Here is a 19,347-nt window from a genome sequence, read left to right as displayed (position 1 = left end):
CTTTTCTGACGGAGTCATCCAGGCACTTCCAGTTGCTATTTATTAGCTCTTTGTAGATTTATGGAGGACTTAACTGGCATCATCTAATTTCATCTGCTAAAGCCACATTAATCAGCCAATCAACGAGTGGAAGTTGCTAAAGGATTATTTGAAACGATGGCAATAAGAAACAATGTACTTCAAGGATTATGTGAACTCAAATCCCAAATTGTAAGGGAAAAGCTGACTAATTTTCAATGTTCTCTACATCATGGTTTGATAGTCCTCTAATTCGGTTTCCGTAAATCTCCTTTGGCGTTCACATTCGCGAAAACCCAACGTTTAACACTTTATACCATTTTTCAGGATCACAGTTTATCTGGACCATGCGAGGAGCAGACTACATACCTGAACGGAAATCTGTGGCAAAAGCGAGTGTTTTGGACTTTTCCACTGCGGGGATGGTGAGGGGCTGCTCGGGAAAGGCCAGGGCTTTCCTAGTGAGGGAGGCACCTCTCACTAGTGAGTGGTGGTCTAGGTGGAAATCATCCCAATCCTGTGCTTTTTCTTTCTGGCTTCTGCACCTCCTGCAGGAATGTAGCAAGGGCACATCCTAAAGGAGCAAACGTATTAATTGCCTTACATTAGCCAAACAAATATCTTGGCTTTATCGCTTTCTTCGAGGCACTTTCATCTCACACTTCTAAAGCTTTAGGATTTCCCTGGAGGGTTCTGGGGCTTTGACTCCACCGCAAGGGTGCCTTTCCAAGCCAACTCTCAATGAGGAACTTGGCACGAGACTTTTGTTGAAATGTCCATCGTGAGTGTGACGAGGACTGGTTCTAGCGAACAAGGAAGGAGCCTTGTTATTACTACGCAAAAACCTCAGGCTCTGCCCGCACCCGACCTTTATCCCCCGACGCCGGGTGACTCTCAGACTTCTAGGTGTGACCAAGGCCAAGGACTACAAAACAGAGAATTCTGGGGGACGGAAGTGACGACACGACGCAAAGCATGCTGGGCTTGGGGGTCCCGCTAGAGTGACTCCTTCCTCACCTCGCGGTTCCCGCGTACCCGTCGCTGCTGGGAGTTCTTGCTGGTATTTTTCTCCTTTTGGGGGATTAAACGTTAAGTACCACCAGGTTTGAGTGCTGTTTTAAGTATCGCGCAGCTGCAAGCTAGGCAACAGGATCTGCGCTCTAGAGCCTTTGCTGCTGCCCCGCGGTTCGTGCATCCTCCGAACAAGTAAGAGGAGATGGTCAGATCCTGGGCCTCTCCCTGACGGGATCCGGCGGGAACAGCTGCAGAGCCAGGGGGTGGATAGCAAAGGAATTTTCTTCTTCAGCTTTGCCTAAAAGTGGTGCGGAGTGAGCTCCTCTGATCGCTGGGGAGCAGAGTTAAAGGGTTTGAGCCTCTGCTGACCGGAGTTCAGAGCCAGAGTGAGGGCGATCTGGAATGGTCCGGGGTGGTGGAATAGAGAAGTAAGCCGCAGGACTTACCCCGGGCTGGGCCCCGTGGCACCTCGGCGTTTCCTGGGCTTTCAGACAGAATTGTGAATATCCGCTGTTTTCCTGCTGTGGAGCTTGAGGCAAATCACAGGGGTTCTCTCTCTCTAGGATGGCCGTTGCTTGAGTGGAACGTATAAACCCGACCTGGTGGTGATTTTATATCTAGCCAGCTGGCAGCCATGAACGAATGGATGAGGAAAGGCCCCTTAGAGTGGCAAGATTACACGTACAAAGAAGTCAAAGTGACAGCCAGTGAGAAGGAGTATAAAGGATGGGTTTTGACCACAGACCCAGTTTCTGCCAAGTGAGTATGGGTCCTCCTCCCCTGAAATCTTTTTTTTTTTTTTTTTTTTTAAGATTTTTATTTGACAGAGAGAGAGAGAGAGAGATCACGAGTAGGCAGAGAGGCAGGCAGAGAGAGAGGGAGAAACCGGCCACCCGCTGAGCAGAGAGCCCGATGCAGGACTCGATCCCAAGACCCTGAGATCAGGAGCTGAGCTGAAGGCAGCGGCTTAACCTACTGAACCATCCAGGTGCCCCCCGCCCCGAAATCTTAATGACACTCCTTTGTGCTGCCTATGTTATGTCCAAGCTAAGGAAGAAGATAAATGAAAGGCTAGTTATTCACCCCTAAGAATTGTATTGCCTTTGAATCGAAGTGATGTTCTAAGTATGGATTACCTTGGCAGACCAGCCAAGTTTGTAAAAGCGAGACACTTTTTTTTTGTTACTACATTTTATTAGAAAATCTCAAACATACGTAAATGTACAGAGAATAGTGTAGAAGATACTAGCCTTACCTTCCCCTTCTAAACATCTGTAATCCAGTTCTAGATATATAATTTTGTTTGTAAATACCTCAATATATCTTTTGGCACATAAGAACTCTTTAATAACCACAGTAACACTATAATACCTAACAAAAGTAGTAATAACTTCATTACTAACAGTGTGTTTTTAGATTTGCCTGGTTGTCTCAAATATCTTTAATTTGTTTATCAGTTTGGTTGATATGTCTCTTAAGTATCTTAACCTATGCCTGCCTTTTCTCTTCTTAGTTTTCCATGTCATTTATTTGTTGAAGAAATAGAATCATTTGTCTTATAGAATTGAACACATTCTGGATTTAGCTTATTGCATTATCCTGGTGTAGCTTAACATGTTCTTTTATCCTCCATATTTCCTATAAACTGGTATTCCTATCTGGAGGTTTGATTAGGATCAGATTTGGTTTTTTGCAAGACTGATTTAAAGGTGGTGATACACACACACACTTTTAATTTTGAAATGATTTTAGATTTACAGAAAAGAGTACAGAGAGGACCCATCTATCCAGCTTCCTCTAATGTTGGCATTTTACCTAACCATGGTACATTCCTCAAAACTAAAACTTTACATTAACTAAACTGCTGTCATTTGGATTTTAACAGTTTTCCACTAATTGTTTGCCTTTTTCTGTTCCAGGATCCAATCTAGGATCCAACATTATGTTTAATTGTCATGTCCTTAGTCCCTCTGATCTGTGACCATTTTTCAGTCATTCCTTGTTTTTCATGACTTTGACAATTTTAAGGAGTTCTGGTGAGGTATTTTGTAGAGTGTCTCTCAATTTCAGTTTGTGTGTTCTTTCTCATAAATAGCCTGGGATTTTAGGTTTGGGAAGGAGTACCAAGGAAGTAAATTCACATCACATTATATATTTTATTTAGTTAGGATTTTTGCATTCGTATTCATGAATGAGATTAACTTGTAGTTTTATATTTTAACCCTCTTCTCTGCTTTTCGTATCAAGATTATATTACCCTTGTTAAATGAGTTAAGGCACAGTTTCTCTTTTTATAGTCTCTAGAAGAATTTGGTTAGGTTAGAAATGTTTGAACCTTGGGGTGCCTGGCTGGCTTAGTTGGTGGAGTGTGCAACTCTTGATCTTAGGATTGTGGGTTTGAGCCCCACATTTGGTGGGGAGATAACTTAAAAATAAAATCTTTAAAAAAAAGTTTGAACCTTGGAAACATTTGTATAATTTGTTGGTAAAACTGTCTAGGCCTTTTTTACCCCCTCCATGGGAAAATCTTTTAAAATACTTAGTTTTTATGAAAGATTATAGGACTATTTATATTCTTTTTTTGACTCAGTAGTAGAAATTTATATTTTCTAGGAAATTTTCAGCACTATTGGCATAAATTTGTTCCTAATACATTAAATTGCCAATCTTTGCTGCCTTCTTGCTAATATTATCTGTTTGTGTCTTTTTCCTCATTCTAATCAGTCTTGTCTGAGTTTTGTGAATTCTTTTTTTTTTTTAAAAGATTTTATTTATTTATTTGACAGAGAGAAATCACAAGTAGACGGAGAGGCAGGCAGAGAGAGAGAGGAGGAAGCAGGTTCCCCGCCGAGCAGAGAGCCCGATGTGGGACTCGATCCCAGGACCCTGAGATCATGACCTGAGCCAAAGGCAGCGGCTTAACCCACTGAGCCACCCAGGCGCCCCGAGTTTTGTGAATTCTTATATATATATTTTTTTTATGACCAACATTTGGCTTTGATGATCACGTTATTAACGCTTTTATATTCTATTTCATTAATTGTGTGCTTTGTTATTTTCTTTGGTCTGCTTTGAAGCCAGGTTATTCCGTTGTTTAACTCGAAAATTAAGTCTGTACCCTTTCTTCCTTTCCAATACACATTTAAGCCATTCAAAACATTTCAGTGCTTTAACTGCATCCCGCAATGATAGGCTTTAGGCTAGACAAAAGAGTTTAGACGTGTAGGACCCTCAGTGAATACTTACTGAATGAGTACAAACATTTGGTGGTGAGGGGATTATTTTTTTTTTTTTTTTTTTTAAAGATTTTATTTATTAATTTGACAGAGAGAGATCACAAGTAGACGGAGAGGCAGGCAGAGAGAGAGAGAGAGGGAAGCAGGCCCCCTGCTGAGCAGAGAGCCCGATGCGGGACTCGATCCCAGGACCCTGAGATCATGACCTGAGCTGAAGGCAGCGGCTTAACCCACTGAGCCACCCAGGCGCCCCGAGGGGATTATTTTTAAACAGGGAAGTTCTTATTCCCGATTTATAATTGCCTGTTGGGGCTGGCGATGCCTCTTTATTCCATTGCTTCTTTTGTAGTTCTATGGGCCTTTATATTTTTCTTTTGCAAATCTGCGCTGAACTTAACTTTTCTGCCCAAGTATTGTCCTTGTGAACTTCCTGGAAGATGGCAGCATGTCTGTGACTGGAATTATGGGCCATGCTGTGCAGACCGTTGAAACTGTGAACGAAGGGGACCACAGAGTCAGAGAGAAGCTGATGCATTTGTTCACTTCTGGAGACTGCAAGGCCTACAGCCCTGAGGATCTGGAGAAGAGAAGGAATAGCCTAAAGAAATGGCTCGAGAAGAACCACATCCCCATCACAGAACAGGGAGATTCACAAAGGACTCTGTGTGTGGCTGGGGTTCTGACTATAGACCCGCCCTATGGTCCAGAAAATTGCAGCAGTTCTAATGAGATTATTCTGTCCCGTGTTCAGGATCTTATTCAAGGACATCTTGCAGCTTGCCAGTGAGAGGCCAAGAATTGTGGATTCATCGATTGAAATAACACTTCATTTTTATTTTTTCCTTCATAAAATGTTTTGAATGTTAAATCCACCATATTATAAGACTTCAAAGCCACACAATTGAGTGTGTGTGTGTGTGTGTGTGTGTTTTAATTTTCTGTTGTTTTGGAAAAATCAAGTGGATTTGGCTGTGGATTATAAGTGTTAATAAATAAGCGAACTATGGCAAGGTTAGCCTCACATGCAACAAAATAGCACAAGGACAAAAAAAAAATAGCACAAGGATGTTAGAATTCTGTCTTTTTTGGTGGGAGAACACCTCCATTTTTGTTAGGCAAGAAATGTATTGGGAACTAACGCAGCATGTTAGATTCAATATAAAAAGTCTTATTAAGTCCCTTGCCCTAACTGCATGTTTCTGTTTTAAAAATATTTATTTATTGTGTAAGAATTAATGCTTTTGAATCAGAATATGTTGGGATATATGCTTTTTTGATCGAAACTTGAAAAGTTTTAACTATTTGTAAAATCTTAACACATAAACTGTGTAACTTTCAAAGCCTTTACAGTGAGTACGGCTGATAACTCTGAAGAAAAAGGTTAAGTGGGACAAGTATTTGGCTGCCGCACTGAACCCAGTTCCTGTGCCTGGTGGATTCAGCCAAGGCTTCCGGCCCATATTGCTTTCTGCCTGTAGCCCCCATTCCCGGGTCAGGCTTCACTGAAGGGAGAGAATGCAGGAAGCATGCCTCACTACACCTTGGAAGCCAGGCAGGGGCCAGGACTCCATTTGGAGGTTTCTGGCCTAGAAACTGAGGGAGGTACCTCAGATTGTCGGTTGGGTGTCTTCTCAGGGGCAGGTCAGATTAGAACCCCAGGTCTCTGACTCCCTAGGACAAGGGTCAGCAAACATTGAGCCCTTGGGATGAATGTAGCCTGCTGCATTTGATGAAAAGTTTTACTGGAACACAGCCATACCCACTGGCTTACATATTTTCTCTGGCTGCTTTTGAGCCATAATGGCAGATAACGAATATTGTGACAAACTGTATGGCTTACATTTAGAGAAAAATATAACCCTGTCCTAGGCTTGTGGGGTGAGGGACCACCCTGCCCTAGACTTGTGGGACCAACAGAATACCCAGACCCTAAAAAGGAAGTAAGCCCTTGAAGTCATTATCAATAGAGATGTTAAAGGATTTAAGTTCCCTGGTTAGCTTTCTATCAAAGACCAACCCTAAAGTCCCCGGACAACTCTTTTGGGACCCCTCTCCTGTGATCTTTTTCTGTGTCTTCACTTCTATTGCTTTACTCAAAGAAAAAAAAAAAAGAAAAAGGAAAATCTAGCCCTTTGGGGCACCTGGGTGGCTTACTCAGTTAAGTGTCTGTCTTTGGCTCAGGTCATGATCCCAGGGTCTTGGAATGGAGCCCCACATCGGGCTCCCTGCTCAGCCCGGAGTCTGCTTCTCCCTTTCCTCCCGGCTTACTATCTCTGTCACTATCTCTGTCACTGTCTCTCTCTCAAAGTCTTTAAATAGATATGTATAGGTCTTTACAGAAAGTTTGCCCTAGGAAATCGTGGGAGCAGCCTGGTGTGCCAGGGCTTGGGGCAGACTTCCGAAGGCAGTTTTGAAATGGATAGGCCACGTGGGCTGCTACAGGACTGAACTCATGCTAACTTCTCCCTAGTGTGTTGGCAGGGATCCAGCTGTGCAAACCTTTCAGTTCTTATGTATGTCCCTTATTCCTACAAAAAGAGAAGCGGTGCCTTTTGCAAGAAATACTAAAATATTCACGTTTGAGGGGATCTTTGAGTGCAGCTCGGTTAGCGCTATTTTCCTGCATAATTGTCTAATGACAGGATGTAGCCTCAAGCTCCTCACACTTCAGCCAGTCTTAGAATCAGCCCGACCGCTTGCTAGAGTTGATTGCGGGACCCTACCCACCATGGATTCTGTCTCAGGAGGTCCAGGTTGGGGCCCAGGCATTTGCATTCCTAACAGATTCCCAGATAATGATGATGCTACCTGTCTCAGGCCACACTTGCAAAAGCAGTTCAGAAACTTTGGGGAAACAATCCTTCCCTCACAACTCTAAAGTTCCCACGATCTTAGAAAGATTTAGTGCATAGCCTTGCTCGCTGTGACTAAGACCCTTCCATTCAAATCCTGGAATGTCTCTGAAAGCAAATAGGAAGTGGGGAATAAGAACCAATTAAATTTAGTGTGGAAATGATTTTGGCAAGACATGGGGACGCCTTAAGGTGAGAGAAGCCGTGTAGGACATTGCCCACAGCATCCGTTGGTCTGGAGCCCTGGCCCGGGGACAGGTGCGCTGGTGTTGGTAGATTTGTTTGCTGTCAGACTAATAAGCTGGGGAGAGAGACTGTTTCTTGGCAACTGAATCCTCTGACTGTTTAAACAGTGTGCCTGCAAACAAGCTAAGTGCTGAAGAGGGTAAATGATCTCGCTCGAACCTGGAAACCTCGTATTATCATTTTGTCATATCTATTTCTTTGTGTTTCTAATATTTACTCATGGAAATGTATTCTAATTATGTAATTATAGCATCCATATCCCTCTTTTAACTTATTTTAACGTAATTTCAGATTGATAGGAAATTTGCAAGAACACGATAAATAATTCCCGTATATCTTTTTTCAGCAAATGCATTTCACCACATCTGTATTTTCTGTGTGTGTGTGTGTGTGTGTGTTCATTTTCTCCCCTTAAACTGTTTGAGGGTAAATCACGGATGTGATGGAAAAATGAGGACATTCTCTTACCAGTCATCAAAGTCTGGATAGTAACATTGATACAGTACTGTGATTTAATACACACCTTATCCACATTGTCTCCATGTCCTGTATTGCAACAAAACAAAACACAAAATGATTTTTAAAATTTGAACCATGTATCATGTTCAGTCATGTCCCTTTAATTGGGAATAGTTCCTCAGTCTTGTCTTTGATTTTTAGGACAATAACATTTATTTTGTGGAATAATCCTCAATCTGAGTTTGATGTTTCCTTTTGTTTCAGTTTGATAGGATTCTTTTGGGTAGGGCTACCCTGGAAATGATAATGTTCTTGATGCATCATATCAGGAGGCAGATAGTATTGATTTGTTCCATTTCTCATGACGTTAACTGTGATCACCTGGTGAAGGTGGTGGTGTTAGTCAAGTTTCTCCACTGTAAAGTGACTTTTTTAAAAAGTATTTTTTTGCTCATTGCTACACCCAGAATGGGGTTTCAATTCATGACCTCAAGATCAAGAGTCACATACTCTTCTGACTGAGCCAGTCATGTGCCTATTTTTTTTTTTTTAATTAAAGGTATCTTACAATAAATCTTTATTTATTTAGTTTTGTAAAGATTTTAAATAATCTCTACACCCAACATGGGGCTATAACTCAACCACCTTGAGATCAAGAGTTATATGCTCTACTGACTGAGTCAGCCAGGCACCCATTTTCTTAAAATTTTATTTATTTTTTAAAAAGATTTTATTTATTTATTTGACAGAGATCACAAGTAGGCAGAGAGGCAGGCAGAGAGAGGGAAGGAAGCAGGCTCCCTGCTGAGCAGAAAACCTGATGCAGGGCTCGATCCCCAGACCCTGGGATCATGATCTGAGTGGAAGGCAGAGGCTTTAACCCACTGAACCACCCAGGTGCCCCAGTATGCACATTTTTAAATGAAGATTTTATTTATTTGTCACAAGAGAGCACATGCAGGGGAAGAGGCAGAGGGAAAAACGGGGTCTTGATCCCAGCACCCTAGAATCATGACCTGAGCCAAAGGCAGGCAATCAACAGACTGAGCCACCCAGGCGTCCTGGAGAGAGAATCTTAAGCAGGTTCCATGCCCAGAGCAGGGGCCCATTTGGGGCTCAATCTCACGACCCTGAGATCGTGACCTGAGCTGAAACCCAAGAGTCAGACACTTAACTGAGCCACCCAGGCGCTCCAGGCACCCAACATATTTTTATTTTTTATTAACATACAATGTATTATTGGTTGCTCAACATGTTTTTAAAAAACTTTGAGGTATTATTATAAAATTCATCCACTTGAAGCATATAATGCAGTGATCTTAGTCAATTGACAGAGTCATGCAACCAGCACCACAATCCTTTATTTTTTAAACATTTCCATCCCCACAAGATTCTGTATCTCATTTGCAGTGAATTCCCATTCCCACCCTCAGTCCCAGGCAACCAGTAATCTTTTTGTATTTATGGGGTTGACATTTCTGTTCATATAAATGGGATCATACCATATGTGGTCTTCATGTCTGGCTTCTTTCACCTAGCGTTATGTTTTTGAAGTTCATCCATGTTGTAGCATGTAGCACAGGCTCCTTTTTATTACTGAGTAATACTCCATGGTGAATATACTCCTTTTTGTTTATTCATTCACCATGGATATTTGGGTTGTTCCCAGTTTGGGGCTACTATGAATAATGCTGTGAACACTTGTGAGAGGTCTCTGTATGCACATAGATTTCTATTTCTCTTATGTGAAATACCTACAAGTGGATTGCTGGATTAAAAAAAAAATTTTTTTTTAAAAGATTTTATTTATTTATTTGACAGAGATCACAAGTAGGCAGAGAGGCAGGCAGAGATAGAGAGGGGAAAGCGGGCTCCCTCCTGAGCACAGTCTGATGCGGGGCTCGATCCCAGGACCCTGGGATCATGACCTGTGCCAAAGGCAGAGGCTTTAACCCACTGAGCCACCCAGGTGCCCCTGGAGTTACTGGATTACATGATAAATTATGTCCAACTTTTTAAGAAGTTTTACATTCCATCAGTAATGTATGAAGGCTCTAATTCCATCAGCAATGTATGAAGGAAGTTTTACATTCCATTTTACATTCCATCAGCAATGTATGAAGGCTCTAATTTATCTGCACCCTTATCAGTATGTGGTACTGTGTGTGATTCTAGAGGCTATGAAGTAATATTTCATTTGCATTTCTCTGATGACTAATGATGTTGAACATCTTTTCATGGGCTTCTTAAGCCATCTGTAGTATCCTTGGTGAAATGTTTACTCAAGTATTATGCCCATTTTTAAAACTGAGTTGTCTACTTGAGTTCTAAGAAGTCTTTTTTTTTTTTTTTTAAGATTTTATTTTAGAGAGAGAGCATGAGAGGGAAGGGTCAGAGGGAGAAGCAGACTTCATGCTGAGCAGGGATCCTGATGCAGGATTTGATCTTGGGACTCCAGGATCATGACCTGAGCTGAAGGCATTCTCTTAACCAACTGAGCCATCCAGGCACCCAAGCTCTAAAGTCAATATATTCTAGATACAAGTGCTTTACCGAAATATAATTTGCAAATACTTCCTCCCAGTCTGTGGCTTGTCTTGGATTTTCTTAATGATGTTTTTGAGCTGCAGAAGTTTAAGAAATTGACTGATTTACCAATTTTTTTCTGTTAATGGATCATGCTTTTGGTGTCTGTGGGTAAGAACTCTGCCTAATTTAAGGTCACATAGATTTTCTAATGTTTTTTTTTTTTTTTAATTTTTCAAGTTTATTTATTTGAGAGACAGCACAGGTGTGATTGTGGGGAGGGGCAGAGGGAGAGATTGTCAAACAGACTCCCCCCGCCAAGCACGGAGCCCAAGGTGGGGCTCCATCAAATGACCCATGAAACCATGACCTGAGCTAAAGCCAAGAGTTGAGCACTTAACCAAGTGAGCCACCCAGGTGCCTCCCAAATACAGTGGGTCACGATCCCAGGGTCCTGAGCTAGGACCCTGAGTCAGGCTCCCTGCTTAGCGGGGAGCCAGCTTTTTCCTCTGCTGCTCCCCTTGCTTGTGCTCTCTTGCTATGTCAAATAAATAAGGTCTTTAAAAAAAAAATCTGCCTTCAGCTCAGGTCATGCCAGGACTCTGGGACCGAGACCCACATTGGGCTCCCTGCTTAGCAGGAAGTCTGCTTGTCACTCTTCTGCTCCTTTTGGCCCTCCCCCACACTCATGCTCACTCTCACTTGCTCTTTCTCAAGTAAATTAATAAAATCTTTTAAAAAAAAGCACATCTAATTGCTGAATGAGATGAGATCCTTAAAAAGAATTAAGACTTGGTCAAAGCCATTAGTATGCTTTGTTTTAATTTCAACATATAGGGATCTAGTTTCTTTAAAACCTTCAAAGGTGAGGGGTTAATTATGCTCCTGATAGAGTTTATTCAAGTAAACTTTATTCCTCTATTGTCCTCTTTCCTGTGTCCCAGTTTATCTTTGTATCCTGGGTTCCTAGGGTGGCCGGCACATAGCACCTGCTTAAAATGTTGGTTATGTTGAAATTAAGAGCATAAATGTGGGAGGAATTTCTGCAACCCCAAAATGGGTCTCAAACTAGCCACGTAGCACACATTAGTTATAAACTGGACAATCAGCCTCCTTGTTAACTAATCAGATTGCATGCTTCCATTAATCCGTCTTAGCCATGCTTACTGTGGAAAGTATGGTATAAAGATTTATGGACCAGAAATAATGGGGACAGCTGGAGTTTAAATGGGAAAGTGCACAGGTGAATTTCAGAGACAGAAGGGCGGCATTAACAGAAACGTCTATAATTATGGATTATTTTGTGCTGGGTCTATAATGAATGGATTAGTTTCCTCCTCAGATGGGATTGTCCCTTGGTGCCTATGGTATAGCATGGCCCCTATTTGTAAAGACATCTGTCTGAAGATCATAACACATCTCTGACTTTCAGTCCGGTAATCTTACTAATGATCAAGTCCTAAAATAAACTTTTTTTTTTTTGGTGGTTGTTGTTGTTTTTTCCCCAGTTCAAACAGTAGGAGGATTACTGAACCTAGAAATTACAGTTCCTGATTAGGCTTCATGTTAGATTTCAACATTTTACAGTTATCCACCAATAGAGCTATATATTCCCATCCCCCTTATTTTTTTTTTTTTAAGATTTTATTTATTTATTTGACAGACAGAGATCACAAGTAGGCAGAGAAGCAGGCAGAGAGAGAGAGAGAGGAGGAAACAGGCTCCCTGCTGAGCGGAGAGCCCGATGTGGGGCTCGATCCCAGGACCCTGGGATCATGACCTGAGCCGAAAGCAGAGGCTTTAATCCACTGAGCCACCCAGGCGCCCCCCATCCCCCTTCTTAAAACCCTATTTGTGTTATATAATATTGGCCAAAGGTTGGACTCTGTTCAGGTAACAGAATGATAAAGTAAGGGTGTGTGTATTTCAGATATCTAATGTGGGCCTAAGTGTGAGAACTTGAGTTTTGCAAGTGGAAAATGTTAACAGTATTAGTGTCGCATACTAATTGTATTTTCAAAACACATTTTAACTTATTTTCACATTTTCAAAATGTGATACTTACAAAAATGAAATTTAATGGTAGAACATGTTTTTAAAGTAACTGTATCCCTATCCATCTGTATATAGCTTTTCCCATTGGTACATATAATTTCCTCAGACCTTAAGTACTCTGCATTTGGTAACAACATGATGGGCTCATATGCTCTTATTCACACAGTACATGTTGATTAGGGTTGATTTAGGCATAATTTTCAGAGACAACTGTGGGTGTAATTTATATGATTAGTAACTAATAGCTAGACATTTTAAGTAGTCACCTATCTCATTTTGTTTAAGTAGGTTCTCTCCACCTTGGCACTACTGACATTTTGAACTGGATAATTTTTTGTTCGAGGAAGATTCTGTGCATTGTAGGATACTCAGCAGCATCTCTGGCTTCTAACCCCTGGATGCCAGGAGTACCTCCCAATCCCCCCCTCAGTTGTGACAACATCTCCAGATGTTGCTAAATGGGCCTTGGTGGGCAAAATTGCCTCCAGTTGAGAACCACTGGTTTAAAACAAGCAAAATACACATTTGCTCCTGTGAGGAAACTTCTTTATAGTCTTTGTACATGGTAAGAGCCTATATTATAGTTAATCAACCTCCACGGACAAATAAAGTCTTACTTGAATGGTTAACACATACTTTTAATACACTTGAAACTTAGGTATGGAATGAGGCAAAACTTATTAAAAGGGGACTCTCAGTAAGTAAATGAGTCTTTTGGGCTATGTTATCCTGTCTTGAATCACTGTAGAAGAAAATCGGCCAGGGATAATCTCCCCTTTATAAAAATAAGCTCATTTGACTTGAAAGGAAATTACCTCCTTCAGGCCAATTTTAGTAAAAACCTAGGTTGGAGGAGGTATCAGTGACTGCATTTTTCTGCATAAGGAATAATAGTAACAAAACCTCTCAGTTTGAAATGCTTCTGCTGAAAATGTTTATTAAATACATTATTACACCATATTTTGGAATATTGTATTTGTAATGTCAGGGTCATCATCTCAAATACATTGTTGGTATTTATGGGAAGTTGCCTTTTTTTTTAAAAAAAGTATTTATTTACTGAGAGAGAAAGAGCCCATAAGTGGGGGCACAGGCAGAGGGAGAGAAGGGGAGAGAATCTCAAGCAGCCTTTGCTGATCACAGTGCCCAATTTGGGGCTTGATATCACCACACTGAGATTGTGACCAGAGCCAAAATCAAGAATGAGACATAAGCCCCCAGTTCTCCCTGGGACGCTGCTTTTTCAAACCAACCCCTCCTACTGTCTTTTGTTGCAATTTGTTTCTTTCCTAAAAAGTTGAAATGCAGATGGAGAAATCCAGTAAATGGATTCTAAATCATTCTCCTCCTAGCTCTCTCCTGGCTTGTTTACTCAATTCCCTGTGTTGGAACTGACTCAGGAGTAAATGTGGGGGTGGCCCCTGTTGGGCTAAGATGGGGCAGAGAGAGAATGAACTGTCTGTGGGAACAAGTTCATGTTTGGGCTGCTGTCCTGTATCTTTATGAAATATCGATGTCCCTCACTCCTGGTGGCTCATATCAGGCGAGTGATTTCCAGCACAACTCTTTCTCTGTTCTTTGACAAAGCAAATCATTAAGACATCTAAGATTTGAAAGCACCTTAAGGATTAGTGATTGGCTATAAATCTTACTGAAGACCAATCTCTTTGATATATGGTTTTGGGGGTATTAACTTTGAAATGGCAAGAAAAAAAAGTCTCTCCTGTTAATGCCTCATTGTGATTAATGGTTTACACAGTCATTATATAGCTTTACACGTGTGAGACTTAAAAAGAATGGAAGAAGCCTGCCACTCTGGAACAGTCTGAAACGATTGCTGGGACAATACACTGTGTTAGCTGTTTCTACATTGTTCCCACCGGAGGCACTGTACTGTGGGTACTCAAGTATTGACAGAGTTTCACGATCAAGATCTAACTTCTGAAAACAATAGATCACCCTGTATTTATTAACTGGCTAAAAATTTCAAGCAAACTTTCCCCTTGCATTTGGGAGAAAATAAGCTCTAGGCATTCTGCTTAATTCTAGCATGACTTAGGAGGAAAGAGCCAACATCTGCCTAGGCTTGTTTAAGCATAATGGCAGTGTGAGCATAATTATCACGCCCCCAGGGATCCTCATTTATGTGGCAACTAGGTGATACCCACAAGACACCCTCCAAGTGTGATGCCTGAGCGCCCCAGCTCAGCCCAGCAATTGAGAAACACAAGAGTGCAGTTCTCAAAAAGCCAGCCTGGGCCACATCTGAAAACCACACCCTCGGCCCCAATTTGCTTACATTTGCTACATTTTAATTTTACAAAGTGCTTTCACAAGGTCTTATTTTATGATAACCTCTTAAGGACATATTCCAACCACTGCCTAGAAAGGAAAAAGAACATTTACCATTTGCATACAGATCCACAGGCTGTGCGCTTTGGCGTATTAGTTAAACTGCCCGAATAATAGAATGGGACGATAAAGACCAAAGTTCATTACTTGTCAGGGAGTCTGAATTGTAATATTCAGGTACGGAACTCAAGGAGGAAGAGGGCAGAACTAGTGCTTTGCCAACCTAGGACCACCTCTGCAAGAATGTTTATTCCCATTTCCCGAGAACTCCCCATAGACCCAGATTACAAAACCCCAATGCAGACTACTTTTGTAGCAAGTACTTTACCAATATTGTTCCCTAGCTAGATTCCAGTAAAACAGATACTGCAGACATTTACGACATTTACAGAATTCTCCATAAAATGAACATTAAGTGCTGACCATCTTGCTGGGGTTTAGAAATCTGATTTCACCGTGAAATGCCATACTGCATTCTGACCTTCAATTGTGAAGTCATCCTGCTTCATTGACTTCATAATTTTACTGCTGGGGTGTAAGAAGTTTGGTTTTGGCAGGGAGGATTTTCTTACTCAGTGTCTTCAGTCAAGGCTTCCTGATCTCTTCCACATTCTGGCACATCTGTGGAATGAGTTGTGCATTTGTGTGTGGCTACAAGTAACCAGCCCAAGGATAGCTTCCCTGAGGGGAGCGATTTCTCAGTGCTCAGGATGGAAAATTGTGCAGTTTACTCCCCACCATGTGCTCTGCTGCAAACCCGCGTGGAAAGCTGCAGGTCGGCTTGGGCAGATGTCTCTGGGGGCGGGGGGCGGCCAACATCAGCTCCACTGTAGCACCACGAGAGTAGAACTGGTTCCAAAAGATGTTTTAGAGGGTTAGTGTGGTCTTCTTCATTTCTCCTGAGCAGTTCTGTAACGTGAGCCTGGTTTCCACTGCGAGTCAGAATTTGAATACAGCAGGTGCTATGCATATGCGTGTTTTTAAATTTAAAGTGATGACATGATTAATGCCTTTTAATCAATACTTAAGAGTCTAAGCTCTTCGAGTGCGCCAAGGCTTAAACACGCTGGGCAATGACCTTTTTGGACAGCCTAGAAAATTTAACTGAAATAATACTGTGAAAAGTGAACTCCCTTCACTGTGGTGGTTCTGCTGATTAGTCTGAATTCCATCTATGGTATGAAACCTGCAGTGACTACCCAAGTGCCACACACACGTAAGAATATTTTTTCTACTCAGCTCTCTGCGATGCTTCTTGGCCACATGGATAAATGCCTAGAGAAAATGTCAATGTACTGATAGTTTTTCAAAATGTTAGCTCCCCATTGGTTGAAAATAAGCAGCCTCCTGGAAGACATTTTTATGGCTGAAAATCTGACACTAGCATGGCAATCTTTTCTACCTCGGCTGTGCCAAGTCTGCTCGGAGAAGACCGTCAAAATTCCTTGCTGGGTAATGTGCAATGTGGCCATTAGATCTGGGTGTTCCTAAGAAAGAGCAGAGATTCCTAAATGGAAATCCAAAAACAGAACAAAGACACCTAGACTCTTCTGCTTCTAAGAAGAAGAATGGTAAGGATAAAACCAGCTTGCATTTTAACAACAAATAAGAGCTCTTCAGGTCTTTTAGGCTGACCTTTAATGAGTAAAATAAAAATCCCTCACATATCAAGTTTAAGTTTACTTCGTAGCTAATAGCCTAAAATGAAATCTTAATTTTTCTTGCTTACATGATTTTTTGTCCTTCTCTATTCTAACTTCTTTCAGATGAGCTTTTACAACAGAAAAAATTTCAGTATTTCTCCTCATGTAAATAGAAAAAAAATACATAAATTAAAACCGAATCGAGATTCAACATTCACTTTTGTATGATGAGGTGAATTTCATTCATTTCGGGATAGTCACAGAGAAAAAGACAGGCAAGCCGGTTTTTTAGACTGCCTCACATGGACACTCCAAATTGTGCTGGGAGTGTCCTTGTTCTGTCAGAAATACTCCGTCTGGGAACCTTCCCTAAAGGTGTGCGGTGCCTCAGGGCCTGTGCGGTGCCTGCCCTGGGCTCCTTCTCTGGGGCAGCCCAGAGAGCGGAGCCTGCCTGGAGGGAGAGGTGCTGCTGTTATTGCCCAGGTGAGCGAGAAGCAGGGGAAGAGCAAGCACTCTCCTGAGACTGGACTTTATTGTGTGGTGACAAGTTTCACAATCATGCTGATGATCCGGGATCCTCGAGGACATGTACACAGATCTATGCTTGGGTTTTTTATCTTATCCTGGAGGAGCTGGTCAAGTTCACAACGGAGTTCCTTTACTAATTCGGCCACCTAAAATGAAAGTTGCAATGTGAGCAGTGATTGGGGCACCAGGGGAGGAAAGGTTAGTAAAGGTAATGTCCCACTGATGATTATCATTATCTAGATTTCTGGTAGTAATTTTAACTCCATGCGGGGGTGGGGAGGAGAAACTAAACACATTTTTATTCTAAAGGGCTTCTAAAATTTCTTGATGCAACTATAAGAACACTGACACTCAATGTCAGCTCTACAATATAATAAATAAAAGCTATTATAAAAAGGCTCCTCTGGCACATCTCATTTAACGAAAAGAGAATGGCTTCTATGTAGTGTTCTGCATATTAAAGCCTGGTCAACTTTTACAATTTGCTCCAAGAGGAAAAGCAGGAAAATGAATTTAAAATGTTAGCTATTGGGGCACCTGGATGGCTCAGTGGATTGAGCTGCTGCCTTTGGCTCAGGTCATGATCTTGGGGTCCTGGGATCGCGTCCCGCATCGGGCTCTCCACTCAGCGGGGAGCCTGCTTCCCTCTCCCTCTCTCTCTGCCTACTTGTGATCTTTCTCTGTCAAATAAATAAATAAAATCTTAAAAAAAAAATAAAATGCTAGATATTAAACCAAAAAATCTGTAGCTTTGGGATACATTTGATGCTTTCATGGTAAGAAACAGCTCCACATTTTTTATGGCGTTTTCTTATGCTTCTGTGTAGTGGGCATGGAGAGGTCTTCCCAACATGGTTTGCTGTTCCCCGATCATTTGGCAACTGTGCAGTTTGCACCCCAACCTAACTCCAACAGGCTCATGCCATGAGCTTTGCCAGAGTGAATGACTCAGATCATCTGGGCCTTAGAGTTTATGACATTCCTTTGGCCAGAGAAATTGATTTAGGAGAGGAAGTTTCTTGTCTCCACTCCTGCACAGTTTGCTGCAGCACAGATGTGAGGCCTGGAGCTATGCTACCATGAGGTCAGCCCGGCTTTTGTTATACTTGAGCTGCTGAATTAAACCAACCATGCCTGGCCTTCTAGACCTTTTCCATGCAAGATGGCAGACTCCTGTCACATGTGGCTAATCTAATGGCAAGTTTGAACAGATGTGATGTGAGTGTAAAGTACACTCCAGATTTTAAAGATTTAGTATAAAAACCCAGTATAAAATATCTCAATAAATTCTTATACTGATTACATGTTGAAATTAAAACTTTTTAGCTGTATTACATTAAATAAAATTAAGATTAGTTTCACCTATTTTTTACATGTGGCTACTAGAAAAACAAATTACATATATGGCTCACATATTTTTATTGACTATGCTGCTTAAGACTTCATAGTTAGATGTGCCAATACTCATTAATGTTGGCATTTCTGCTTCTTGCTACCTTTCTACCAGATGCAAATGTTAAAATGAATTTTTAGTTCCTAAACAGATATTCCTCCTTAAATATTTCTGCAGAGATTCCAACAGTGAATATGTGAGACCTGAGAATAAAAGAATTCAGGCCCGTTACCTTTATTTTTTCCTTAATGGTAGTGGTAGAATCGGGGTGATTTTTGTTTATTTTCGCTCATCTACATTTCCTGGGAACATGCGTCTGTACAACAATTAGGAAGGTCCAACAACTCACTCACGGCTTCTGTCCCAAACCCTTCAGACCAGCCCATCCCGGGCTCCCCTCCCCATGCACTTTCCAGTCTCTCACTGAGCCTCTAGCTCTGGCCTCTGTCTAGCCTTGGTCGCTCTCCGTGTCCCACCGCCCCTCTCATCGTTCTTTCTTCCTGAGCACTGCCGTCCTCGTCCCCTGAAGGAATGCCCTCTGCTTCACAGCACGAAGCCCCCCAGGGCCCACGCCTCACAGACAGGCCCGCTAGCCCTTACCTGATGCGAAGCAGCCGCAAATCGGATCCAACCATCATCCAAGGACACAATAAACTCCCCTCTCTGAAGCTGCACGCTCACTTGGCCTCCCCCGAACAGGACCAGTGGGTACACGGACACCACACTGCAGTCTCGAATGAACACCCGACTAGTTTTGATCTTTTCGTGGTACACCAGGTAGGGGCTGTCAAAGTGTCTGACCTGGAACAGAAAACCTCAGATGATGACACCGTCAGCGGGGGGGGGGGGGGGGGGGGGACCTCCCCCCTTCCACAGACTGAAGCACCACCTGTCCGTGAACGACTCCCCCAGTTCTCTCCAGCTGGTACCTGTCCCCCAGCCGAGGCCAGGCTTCCACGCGCGACTGCCTTCTGGCGTCTCACCCTGGAGAGCTGATAAGCAGCCCCCACTCCCCCCGACAGTAC

At 42.2% G+C, this 19,347-nt stretch overlaps 2 protein-coding genes across 5 annotated transcripts in view; one reads left to right on the top strand and one right to left on the bottom strand.

The window, feature by feature from the left end:
• Nucleotides 1–940: 940 nt before the first annotated feature.
• Nucleotides 941–5,615, top strand: GEMIN6 (gem nuclear organelle associated protein 6). Of its 2 annotated transcripts, none has more exons than XM_059188547.1 (3): nt 941–1,078; nt 1,596–1,791; nt 4,680–5,615. In XM_059188547.1, the coding sequence occupies exons 2-3, from the start codon at nt 1,667–1,669 to the stop codon at nt 5,053–5,055; spliced, it is 501 nt and encodes a 166-aa protein (XP_059044530.1). In that variant the 5' UTR covers nt 941–1,078; nt 1,596–1,666; the 3' UTR covers nt 5,056–5,615. The 2 variants fall into 2 exon arrangements, with proteins under 2 accessions (XP_059044530.1, XP_059044529.1); XM_059188546.1 differs by having other exon boundaries at nt 995–1,224.
• A 4,547-nt stretch (nt 5,616–10,162) lies between these two features.
• DHX57 (DExH-box helicase 57) overlaps nt 10,163–19,347 on the bottom strand; it is a 62,853-nt gene continuing 53,668 nt past the window's right edge. For all 3 annotated transcript variants that reach the window (XM_059188526.1, XM_059188525.1, XM_059188528.1), the window contains 2 exons: nt 18,923–19,123; nt 10,163–17,075 (listed from right to left, as the gene is read on the bottom strand). In XM_059188526.1, the coding sequence (XP_059044509.1) occupies nt 16,932–17,075; nt 18,923–19,123 (345 nt within the window). In that variant the 3' untranslated portion in view covers nt 10,163–16,931. The remainder of the gene's footprint in view (nt 17,076–18,922; nt 19,124–19,347) is intronic.

Source organism: Mustela lutreola, chromosome 9, assembly GCF_030435805.1.
Source record: "Mustela lutreola isolate mMusLut2 chromosome 9, mMusLut2.pri, whole genome shotgun sequence".
Lineage (NCBI taxonomy): Eukaryota > Metazoa > Chordata > Mammalia > Carnivora > Mustelidae > Mustela > Mustela lutreola.
Note: the sequence above shows the minus strand (reverse complement) of the source record. Positions and strands in the feature narration are given on the sequence as shown.

Bases quoted from the DNA above. Each gene is read 5' to 3' on its own strand.
- GEMIN6 (XM_059188547.1), top strand. From the start codon at position 1,667: ATGAACGAATGGATGAGGAAAGGCCCCTTAGAGTGGCAAGATTACACG. The intron at 1,792-4,679 runs GTGAGTATGGGT...TTTCTGCCCAAG, and splicing joins ACAGACCCAGTTTCTGCCAA to TATTGTCCTTGTGAACTTCC.